At 41.5% G+C, this 12187-nt stretch overlaps 1 protein-coding gene across 9 annotated transcripts in view; it reads right to left on the reverse strand.

The window, feature by feature from the left end:
- The window catches only part of RYR2 (ryanodine receptor 2), a 458147-nt gene that overhangs the window by 177944 nt on the left and 268016 nt on the right, over nt 1-12187 (reverse strand). For all 9 annotated transcript variants that reach the window (XM_077345372.1, XM_077345367.1, XM_077345356.1 and 6 more), the window contains 7 exons: nt 11767-11927; nt 10951-11110; nt 10704-10790; nt 9049-9275; nt 5729-6527; nt 2633-2833; nt 1535-1640 (listed from right to left, as the gene is read on the reverse strand). In XM_077345372.1, coding sequence (XP_077201487.1) covers nt 1535-1640; nt 2633-2833; nt 5729-6527; nt 9049-9275; nt 10704-10790; nt 10951-11110; nt 11767-11927 — 1741 coding nt within the window. The remainder of the gene's footprint in view (nt 1-1534; nt 1641-2632; nt 2834-5728; nt 6528-9048; nt 9276-10703; nt 10791-10950; nt 11111-11766; nt 11928-12187) is intronic.

A 12187-nucleotide genomic window follows, 5' to 3' on the forward strand; every position in this document is an offset into this window, starting at 1 on the left:
TTTAAGAAGGTATTCTTATCTTTTCTAGCTTTTCTCTGGAATTCTGCATTCAGTTGGGTGTATCTTTCTCTTTCTCCCTTGCTTTTCACTTCCCTTCTCTCCTTAGCTATTTGTAAAGCTTCCTCAGATAGCCATTTTGATTTCTTGCATTTCTTTTTCTTTGGGATGATTTTAGTTGCTACCTCTTGTACAATGTTGCGAACCTCTGTCCATAGTTCTTCAGGCACTCTGTCTATCAGATCTAATTCCTTAAATCTATTTGTCACCTCTACTGTATATTCGTCAGGAATATGATTTAGTTCATACCTGAGTGGCCTAGTGCTTTTCCCTACTTTCTTCAATTTAAGCCTAAATTTTGCAACAAGAAGCTGATGATCTGAACCACAATCAGCTCCTGGTCTTGTTTTTACTGACTGTATAGAACTTCTCCATCTTTGGCTGCAGAGCACATAGTCAATCTGATTTCTGTGTTGACCGTCTGGTGATGTCCATGTGTAGAGTCGTCTCTCGGGTTGTTGGAAAAGAGTGTTTGCTGTGACCATTGTATTCTCTTGCCAAAATTCTACCAGCCTGTGCCCTGCTTAATTTTGTACTCCAAGGCCAAACTTGCCTGTTATCCCGGTTATCTTTTGGCTTCCTACTTTAGCATTCCAATCCCCCATGATGATAAGCACATCATTTTTGGGCGTTGCTTCTAGAAGGTGTTGTAGTGCTTCATAGAACTGGTCAACTTCATCCTCTTCAGCAGCAGTGGTTGGGGCGTAGACCTGGATTACTGTGCTGTTGAAAGGTTTGCCTTGGATTCGAACTGAGATCATTCTGTCATTTTGGGGATTGTATCCCAAGACTGCTTTTCCCACTCTCTTATTGATTATGAAGGCTACTCCATTTCTTCTGTGAGATTCTCATCCACAGTAGTATACCTGATGGTCATCTGAATTAAATTCACCCATTCCTGTCCATTTTAGTTCACTGATTCCTAAAATGTCGATGTTCAGTCTTGTCATCTCTTGTTTAACCATGTCCAGCTTGCCTTGATTCATGGATCTGACGTTCCAGGTTCCTATGGAATAAAAATCTTTACAGCATCCGACTGTCTTTTCGCCACCAGTTACTTCCACAACTGAGCGTCCTTTTGGCTTTGACCCAGTCGCTTCATTCATTCTGGCGCTACTCTTACTAGCCGTCTGCTCATCCCCAGTAGCATATTGGACACCTTCCGACCTGAGGGGCTCATCTTCCAGCGTCATATCGTTATGCCTATTGGAACTGTCCATAGAGTTTTCATGGCAAAGATACTGGAGTGGTTTGCCATTTCCTTCTCTAGTGGATCACCTTTTGTCAGAGCTCTCAGCTATGACCTGTCCGTCTTGGGTAGCCCTACATGGCATAGCTCATAGCTTCACTGAGCTACGCAAGCCCCCTTGCCACAACAAGGCAGCGATCCTTGAAGGGGGATACAACTGTGTAGTATACCATAAAACTATTCTGTTTCAGGATATTAGAATCAAGAATATATAAAAAGAAGGTTTACCACAATGCGCCATTAGGTCTTCATGAAAATCCAAGAGCTGATCTCTAATTTCTTCAGGACAAGGACAGTCATTTTTATCATCCTTAAAATTCAGCAGCGTATTTATCTTCAAATGAAAATAAACAATAATGAGAGTTATATTTTAAGGACTGTTCATGGGATGAGGTAAAAAGCAAAAGAAAACCTTTCATTATAAGTTTACTGGATTCGTATTAATTTTCCAAATTTCCTGGTGTGGATGGTTTAAATATATTTTAGATGTATTTTCCTTGCTAACCTGAATTCCATTTCGATATTTTGCAAAACTTCCCAATTATAAACATAACTGACTCAACTTGAGCTAAGAGTCCCCACACACTCTAATTTAAGGAAGCCACCAATTCCACACTCAGGCACAAAATTCGAGCTGCCTCCTGCTGCAAATGTGCAGTTGTAAGCTGCGTGTTTGCAAGCTTCCTGATGGAAGACCCCTCCCGCATTTTCCCACCACAATTTCCCTCATCTCGAGGCAAATCTTGCCAAAACTAGAGCCTGCCCCTGGATAACCTGGGGTTGCTGACGACATCATGTGAAAGCAGCACTAAAACCTGCCAGCAGCCAGAGGCTGTCCAGGGGCAGATTCCTCATGTGGAATTGGTTATGGTATATATAAAGATAATAAATAAGCAAAAATGCCATAGCTGGTCCTTCATGGAATGGCCCTGAATGAAGTTTCTCACCCCAGGAGGCCAGCAGATTAGGGTTTTTTGGCCACTGAACTCATAGGGGGCATATAGAGAAGCAGTCTCTCAGGTACACAGGTTCCAGACTGCATAAGGCCTTAAAGAATCACCACATTAAACCTGATTCAGAACTCAATCAGCAAGCAGTGCAGCTGCTAGATAATATGGGTTTCTCCATAGAATCCTCAAAAGGATGCCGAACCTGAGATAGAGTGGGTACTAACAGTGGGCGGCACTCAGTGTGAGCAAAGAACGGGCATCACAACACCTCTTCTTTTAGAGCTGCATCCCAGACCCACATGAATCTGCTGCAGCTGCTTTGACTTCCTATATAGTGGAATAGCCAAATTTGATATTTTTCTTTGAAAAGTTATACCTGTTCCTGTGGTGGAGAACGAAACTCTTTTGTCTTCTTGGCTGTCAATGCAGCAGACATGTTTAATGCTTGCATAACTTCATTGTATCGGAAACGCTGATTCTCTTGAAGTCTTGCTACAAAGTCATCTGAAAATGCTACAATGGCTTCTATTCTGTGGCGTATCTGGCAATCACAAAGGTACTGGAGTAAATGACACATCTGTAAAAATGAAAGAACAAAAAGTTGTCTAAAATTTGACTGCATTAAAAAAAATCTCATATATACAATTAGGAGTACTTTTATTCCCAAAAAACCTCATTATTCCTTTCAATATTATTAATTATTTTTACTTGTCTCTAATTTACCCTTCTCCTAATACTAAGACTTCTTTCTTCCCCATTTTAACATCATAAAAACTTAGTCTCTAACTGGTTTAATTTCTATGCCTTGTTTCAGGATTTCTGTTGGAATTACAATCAGCAATCATAGGTGAGCTGTACCCGTGTACTCTCTAGAGGGACCAAGTGGTCATTAGAGAGGTTTCTGGGAATACTGAGCCATGTGTTCTCAGGATTCCTTTGTTTTAAGATGGGCTCCCACCCACTTCCTGCTTCTACAGGAAGAGCATTTCAATGTATGCCTTTGTTCAAGCAAGCAAGCAGCCATTAGGCTCTCAGCTCTCTCTCTTCATCTGCTGATGTGTGAGATGTAGACCACTTCCTGACTAGGGATTTGGTTCAGATATGCATTTGTTGAGGTTTGAGTTTTTCATTAATTTCTGCATTGAAACAGGCCAAAAAACCCACTTGTTTTTTTACAGCATCTCAGCACTGTAACACAATAACCTTGGTTTAAAAAACACTTTGTGGGGAAGTGGCTAGCTGATCAAGGGAATGTGGAATGAAGGGGGAACGAATGCAGGCCATATAGAAGAGCTAAGTGCTAGGATACCTTTCCCATGGAGAGGAGGAAGGGAGGTGGGAGGAGGAATGGAAGATAGTGATGAGGGAATGGGCATGCCCAACACTCAAAATGGCAGGTGCTGTGAAAACCTGAATAAAAGCATTATAGCTTCCCACCTCAATGTGGAAAACAAATGGCAAATTGCAGGCTGGACAACAAACGGAGGAAAGCCTAAATGCAAAATCAGAAATGGTCCAGAGAGTGATCCCGAACCAAAAAACAGCAGTCATCATGAAATGATGGCTAGGTAAGTCCTCAGTGTGGAAATGGTTAGTCTACCTGCAGCCTAGATGCAAGAGGCTTGCAATGTGTTGCTGTTGTAACTATTCTTTAAGTTTTTGTACTTCGAATCAGTAGGAAGACTGATCAGTAGGAAGATGAATATGATATATTTTGATGTGTAATCTTTCCAGTAAAGTTACTCTCTTTTAAACCTCAAAGCACTGTGAGTCTGGATCTATGCCTCATCCACAAAAGTAACTAATAGCTGCATACTTTCAAATGCTCTGTTACTCTGCAGCTGCATTTCTGTGGAGGGATGTAGGACCATGTTTTGAATATTTAAATATTTCAGTTTACAGATGTAATTTTTGTACTGCATCACATGGTTTAAATGGCCTTTGTTGCTCATTGGCGTGATCATGTTCCTCCACTTCATAATTTTACCAACTTTTATACATTGTGGCATTTAATATTTTATGCATTTTACTGCTTGAAAATGAATTTATCTGCTAATTCAATACTACTGAAATAAGGACATCTTTCCCAACATAGACAGTAACGAGCATTCTGTAGGTATTAAACTACTGTATCAAGAAGCAGCATTAATAACTGCTCATGCATATGGGTCACTCTACACAAAACAAACAACCCGAAGCTGAACACGGATAACAAAACAGGATAAGAAGCAGCCCCAATTAGACATAACTACTATCATGACTTCAGAAAAAAAATTGTAACAAACTGCACATTTAAATGGATGCACAATGATTCCACTAATTTAATCCATACAATGAGAAAATATTAAGATTTTTTAAAGAAGAAGTAATTACATATTCCCATATATTAAAGTGCTCATGCTTCAAACCATATGTGCCTTATTGAAGCATTTAGTGTGCAACTTGAGTTGCTATGAGCTTGGCTGTACCAGTTAGAGAATGCTGGCATGAAAAAAAGCAGAGTTTAGCAAAACAGGAACTGACTCAAGTCCTGTCTGCCTTGCCTTAACTTGCTATTTGGATTCAGGACAAGAATTTCACCTAACCTTGTATTCCGATTCTGCACCACAGGAATTAGATTGTTTCAGTTTTCTTCTATTCTCCTAGGACAACAATTGAATTTCTCAGGAAGTCCACAGGGAGAAAGATTTGAATTGTGTAAGTGTGACAGGATTCTTTTCCTGCTTGACTCAAGACTTCATGACTACATGAGCACATTAATATATGTGGGAGTATGCAATTGGCTCTTCTTAAAATGTATACTACTAATTTCTTATGGTATGGATTAAATAAGTGGAATAACTGTGCATCCATTTAAATGTGCAGTTAGTTACAAAAAATTGTGAAGGCATGATATGCAACAGGAAAAGGAGTTCAGTATTTCTCATTGTGTAAATGGAGCATAGTTACATTTAATTGGGGCTGCTTCTTATCCTGTTTTGTTATACATTTGGTCACAACATAAAAATGTCCCCTTTCACCTACCTCAACTGTTTTCAAGGTTTTTTTTCTACACCTGAGGATAACTCTCCATACCTCTGATGAAGTGGATTCTAATCCATGGGAGCACATGCCACATTAAATATTTAGTCTTTAAAATGTCATAATACTTTTCAATGCAGAATGATATTACTGATTTGTATCCCACTTATTGTTCAAGGACAAGAGTAACAAAACAAATAAATAGAAAAGTCTTAAATGCTCCTGTATGATCCCTCCCTAGTTTTCTGAATGCAGTTCCTATACACTGTTTATAAACCAAATGTGACTTCTTCAAATTCTGGATTAGAAGTAACCCAAAACTGGGATTAACTAACACTGGCTCAAACATATTACCCAACAATAGTTAAGGTCCTCTGCACTATTGAAAAACATGGAATAATGAAAAAATAGGTTCAAAATCATTATCATTTGTCTATTGAAAGATTCTTACCTGCAATTTCACAGGCTCAGGAAGCTTCATTTGGAGAAGTCCTTCCTTTGGAACCTTCTCTTTGATTTCTTCCTGTCCTTCTTCCAAATTTAGCCCTTCTGTAACAAGTCCCTTCTCTGGTTTTTGTATGTCGTCCTCATGACCTGTGTCTTCCTTAAAAACACTAGGTTCTATTAGTTGCAAAATATGTTTCAGATCTCCATTGTGGAATACTCCCATGATAAGTAGAGTGTAAAAAAGCTTGATTAAGGGAACAAATAAAAATTCTGTAGTTCCACCTACAGGATCTCTAACATGAAGACTGCCTTCCTGAACGGCCTCTGTCAGCATCTCTATGGTTTTAGCCTTCAAAATTTCCAGAGGAAATTCAGGACTGTATTGGTAGCATTCACTATTAATCCTTACAAAACTGGGAGAAGAAAATTGCATCCTGGGTCGCAGAGAGGTGCTGAGCCCAATTCCAGGGAGGCCATGCTTTTTATTTTCATCTGGAAAAAGTGTAATGCTTTTTGTCTCATCTGTCATTGGAACAATAAATTCATTGTTCATCATCAGCCTCGCAGTGGCATAGGTATTAAGGTGAATGTCAATCAGCAGGTCATAATAACCTGCCCGCAACAAGCCAGGCATATATTTGTTCTCAATTGCATACAGAAGTTGAGACTCATCAACATGGCTGCACATTGCGTGTGCAACTCGATTGTTCCCAAGAGCACAAACAGCTGAATACAGTCGGAGAGTATGGTAGTGAAATTTTAACAATTCTTCTTGTTCTATCAACTCTAAAATATCTATCGACCTACAGGAAAAAACAGAGATTAGTTAAAAATAGCTATTATGGCTAGGAACATGATCATTATTATCATCATAATTATTTCATTGTTTTGAACTGATTGCATGTTCAGCTCAGTTCAGACATCATGTAAAAACATGGCATTGGTTTGTGAAACAGGTGATCACTCAGATCCTGGTTTGCCTCCTCCCTGTAGCTGGAGTGGGGACATGACCAGGGAAGAAATTAGATTAAACCAGGATATCTGCATTCAGACACCATGCAAGACTAACTGTAGTTAATAAGCCAACTAAATCTTGCCTTGATAAAGCCTAACCAACCACAATTGCCCTATATCTCCCGCAGGGCTTTACGCTCTGCGGGAGCTAACCTACTGGTCATTCCCGGCCCCAAGGAAGCCCGCCTGGCCTCGACTAGGGCCAGGGCCTTTTCGGTCCTGGCCCCAACCTGGTGGAATGAGCTCCCGGAAGAGCTGAGGGCCCTGCGGGAATTACCAGCATTCCGCAGGGCCTGTAAGACGGAGCTCTTCCGCCAGGCTTATAACTGAGGCCTGGCGGAAAGAAGATCAGCCCCCCCCCTCACAAACTGGCGGTAGAGAGCGTCACCCCCCGCCGTAGATGAGGATGCGAAGAGCAAATGAGTAGATTACGCCATCGCTGTTACAATTACTGTAAATCATTGTTTTTTATTGTCATTTTATGGTTTTAGGGGACGGGGTTATGTAAGCCGCCTCGAGCCTTCGGGGGGAGGCGGGGTATAAGTATAAATATAAATATAAATATAAATATAATAATAATAATAATAATAATAATAATAATAATAATTAATAGAGTAGCTTGCATTCAGAGTAGCATATATCCACATCTCATCAGTAACCTAATATTTATTTGGATTTTTATGCCGCCCATTCTTTACGGCTCTGGGCGGTTTATACGGGCCATAAAATAAACAGAATATATGTTTATATGTGTCCATGCTCTTCTGATGCTTTTTTCCCTACCAACATGAGTTACCTTTGACATACACAAAGCTGCTTTGGAAACCCCCAGGTGTCAAAAATTATCTTTGAACCATCTCGCAGCACGGGGCGCCGCAGACTAAATAATTGAGTAAGGGCTGTCGGGGAGGAGTTAGGGCGGGACCTGTCCGGGATAAAAACTCGGAGGGCCCAATCAGGAGCGGCGAAACGGCTCCTGATTGGGCCCTCCGACTGTCCATCCAGGGTCAGGCCGCCAATGGAGAGCCGCGCAAAGCGCGGCTCCCCATTGCCGGCTTGGCCCGGCCTCGCCCGGCTGCCAGAGGACTCACTGCGCTGAAGGACAAGCCGCCTTACAATGCTGTGAGTCCTCATGGTGCCCTCCCCTTGCTCTAGGCAAAGGAGCAGCCCAGGGACTCTGCCCATCCACCGCATGCCGCCACCTGCCGCCATTACAGGCCTCCCCGTCAGCCCCGCCACCAACCTGACACCTTGCCGCTACCACGTGCCACCAGGAGTGGCCTGCGCTGCCACCCGCCGCCGACAGAGACCCTCGCCGCCGCCCACCACAGCCACACTGACTACGCCGCCCCACGCTCTCCCCTCTGGCTCCCGCCGCGTCCTTCGTTTCCGGGAACAGGCTCCCCGCCCGGCCGGAGACCAGACTTCACCCCGCCGCCTGGGAGATCCTGCTGCCGGAGCCTCCCGCCCCACAGAGCAAGGTAGGCCACCCTCGCCAACAGCCGTGCCTCCCCGCCGTGCCAAAACTACGACGACCAGCCGCGCCTCCCTGCCCCACCATGGCCCTGCGCCTCCCCGCATCCACAATGCCCCCGATGAGCCCCGCGCCTCACCGACCCCACTACAGCCCACGACCCTGCACTTACCCCGCTACCCTCCTGGACTCCGCGTCGCCTGCCTTCTCCCCTCTATTGCCCTGTGCCGCCTTCACCCACAAGCCTCGAGCCTTCCTCTTCGTTCCTCCCCACTGGCCCTCACCCCTACCGCCCATTTTATTCCGCGATAAAATGGGCTTTCTTTCTAGTTTTCTATAAAGCTATAGGACAAAATGTCTAATGTTCCGCTAAGTTCCAAAGTATGTTTGAAAGGAATATTGACTTCCATGATGTATTGATAGCATATACATGTAAATACATAGGCATATTTTTCCCTCATAGTCTCTTGATTGTAGCTTAACTAATGTGTATGTTTGTCTTTTGCTCTGAATAAATTCACTAAGCCTCCTCTACAAAAAAAAAATGCCAAGCATATTTAATATAGAAAAATATTTTCCCAGGAATATAGTTTGTCACACAGTTTTACCGATGTTACCTTCCTCCTGACTTGGATGGCCTAGGTTAGTCTCATCAGATCTTGGAAGCTAAGCCCAGTTGATCATGATTAGTACTTGGATGGGAGACTCCAAGGAATAGCGGGTTGATGTGCAGAGGCAGAGAACCACTTCTGAAGTCAACTGTAACTTGACAGCACTTTCACCACCACAGCCATCACCACTCTACTCGTTTTTCTCTAAATGTAAATACACAGTACCTGTTTTCCTCTGGGATGTGGAGGGACATGAACTGTAAAGGCTCCAGACATTGTATTGACCAGCCTTGACGCTCACTGATCCGTGATACATCCACCTTCAGAAAGTGGTTTGGCACTCTGCTCCAAAGTACGTGTGTCAGAAACTGAACATGGAGACGAGGAGGACACTGGGGGACTGGGTTTTTGTGCTCACTCTTGAACAACCCCGCTGACAATGGCATTACATTCTAAAGAACAAGCCAAATGTGACTGACAAATTTAGGAATCCAACCGATAACAAAACATAAAAATAAAACATGATACAGATATTTATAATAAATTGCCATGATCAACATTTCTAAACTGTATCCTTGCTTCCCACCATTTATATCTGGCCAAGGCACAAACTGCTCTGGCAAAATTTAAGACTAGTTTTTAGTAGATCTCAAAAAGTTTGCAAGGTCCCCTTCCCTTCGCAATGGTGAAAAGGTTACCAAGCGGCTTGTAGTGCCCAGGGTTTCCACACAAGATAGCAAAAAGTAAGAAGGACAATAAACACAGATTCCACGAGAACACAAACATCATTTAAAAGCTCCTTGTCTGTATTTTCATAATCAGAAAAGTCAAGATGTCAACTATTAAGGAATCTGTCAAGATCCTGTATTCACATGCTCTTACCATGACTATTGTACAGTCATTTCCTGTGTACCTTTGTATTACACATTGCTTATCAGTGCCTAGAACTTTAGTTGCTTACAATGTTAGCTGATTGCATTTCTCTGTTGACAAGGTCTGTATGTTGGGGCCTGGTGAGTAAATCTACCAGCCGTTCTGTGGGGAGGGAAGAGGCATGGTAACTCCATCTATGCCTTTCTCCTTTGAAGACAGGAGAGGTATCATCCTGACCTTGGTTAGAGAGGCATCATTATCCTGATATGTCTGGAGACCTGGTTGCAAGTTTCATTTTCCACTCTAGTGCAAAACTGCAGGAGGATGTTATCAGATGTCGACCCCTATATTTCATATAGGGTGGCACTTTTCGCTCTGGCCGCCAGGAAGATCCGAGCCAAAGCTGTTTTACAGGTGTCCCCACCTTGTTTCTTTTAAATTGTAACTCGTCTACAATTTTATGTACGCAATATTGGAGAAATATTGTTTTATCCATATTTGTACCATATTGTTTTTAATTATGTTTTGTAATGGCCTTTGGCTAAACACAATAAATGTTATTGTATTGTATCAGAAGAGTTCTCACAGATGCTATGGGTACAGGGGGAGGGTGACATTTGGGATTTCTCAGTGCCCAGATGATGGAATATGGGGGAGGGTGTGGGTTAGTGATATAGGAGATGTAGTGCTTGGGGCTCTTTAGCCTTAGCCAAAGTGGAGCTGTCCTGTACATTTCTTTTCTGAATAAAAAGATTGCCTCCACTGAAGAGTCTGCTTATTGGGGAGTTTGACGGGAACCTCACAGTTTCTAATGGTTGAAAAGGAAAATGAGAGAATGCTCATCTCCACTACACAGCTCTAAGAGTCTTGAGCTTTTATGTGGTAGCAGACAACACTGTTTCACAATGTTTGCATTGTTTCAGTGCGTTCTATGGAAACATTTGAAGGACTACTTCTGTGCTAGAAGCATTCAGAATGCAGCAGCTTATCCTAGAAATAGTAAATACCTTTATTCTCCCAAGCTCAAACTGGAAAATATTGGGGCTTGTAGCTTGTGCAAATACTGCAGGAAATAATTTAGTGCTTGGTTCAACCTGTATCATGAACAAACAAACAAAAATTACCATTAAAGATGCTAGGTACCTCTGCAAAAATAATTAACAAAATATGTGTGAATGACTATGTCTTTATGAATTCCCAAAGAAAACTGATCTTGACGTGACTGTGGAAAAATAGTAAGCTAAAAATAATTACCTGGTAATATGTGCTTAACTCTTTGCCATTAGCCATGAAGGAAAGGAGACCAGTTGCAGCATCAACCAAACAACCAATCTCTAATCCATTATTATTGCGTCCTTGTCCTGGACTCATGCTTTCTCCTGCACACACCATATAGCAGTTGCTTCGTTTAATACTGCATTGCAAAACATAAATAACATGTGAGAAACTATGGTAGTTTAATGCTAAGCCACAACCAAAATTTCTATAGCTGTCTGGATATTTGTATGTGCATTGGCTAAATTATTCTTTTCCATGTTAAATAAATCTTGGCGTATGGAATAGAAAGCTGTCATTAATGCACCCAACATGTCCCTATTCATAAAATAAAACAGCGTAGCTACATGGCAAGATTCTCCTGTGAGCATAGCAACTCCTATCCCTCTCATCAGTGCAATCCCAAGAAATATAATACAAAGGAAGTTGGATGTATCTATCTACAACTGGTTTGGCAGCATCAGATTAACACAGGTAACCTACAGAGAATATAGATAGAGAGATAGAGAGAGAGAGAGAGATACACACACACACATATACATATATATATATACACACACACATACACACACACATACACACTCACTGGACTAAAAATAGCATAGCTTTGTAAAGAAAGAAAAAAGGGAGTAAAACAACTCATTTAAAATTAATTTTGTATATGGCATGTGATTTTTATTTCAGACAAAATAAAGTATAAATATTACTAAATAATACATATGTCTTTTATCACAAGATATGGCATGATTAAAAAATATATTTCAGGTTTCTAATAAAAGGAAAGATAAAGCCAACCTCTCATGAACTTTTCCTTTTTCATCTCCTAAGGTTACTGTAACAGTGCGGACTCTATCCAAATCAAAATTTGTGTCATACTGATGGAAATCAGATGTAATCCAGCCTACCCAGACATTAGCAGGTTCTTGGCCCGGGAAGATACGTACAGAATAATAGTACTGTCAAGAGATTAAGAATAATACATTATATTAATATTGCAATTTCTTCCAACACTAGGCTCTTGCTCAAGAATCTATAGGTAATTTATAAGTAGGATTCATCAAATGATTCCTGTGATTTCATCTTTCCCTAAACAGCTCATATATTGGCACCTTTTTGCAAACTTGTTAACTGCCGTCTTTCAGTGAACACATCATTTAAAATAAATCCATGTACTGTATGACAGCCAGTGTGGCATATTAATTAGTATCAGACTACA

This window comes from Paroedura picta, chromosome 1, assembly GCF_049243985.1.
Source record: "Paroedura picta isolate Pp20150507F chromosome 1, Ppicta_v3.0, whole genome shotgun sequence".
In the NCBI taxonomy this organism is placed as follows: domain Eukaryota; kingdom Metazoa; phylum Chordata; class Lepidosauria; order Squamata; family Gekkonidae; genus Paroedura; species Paroedura picta.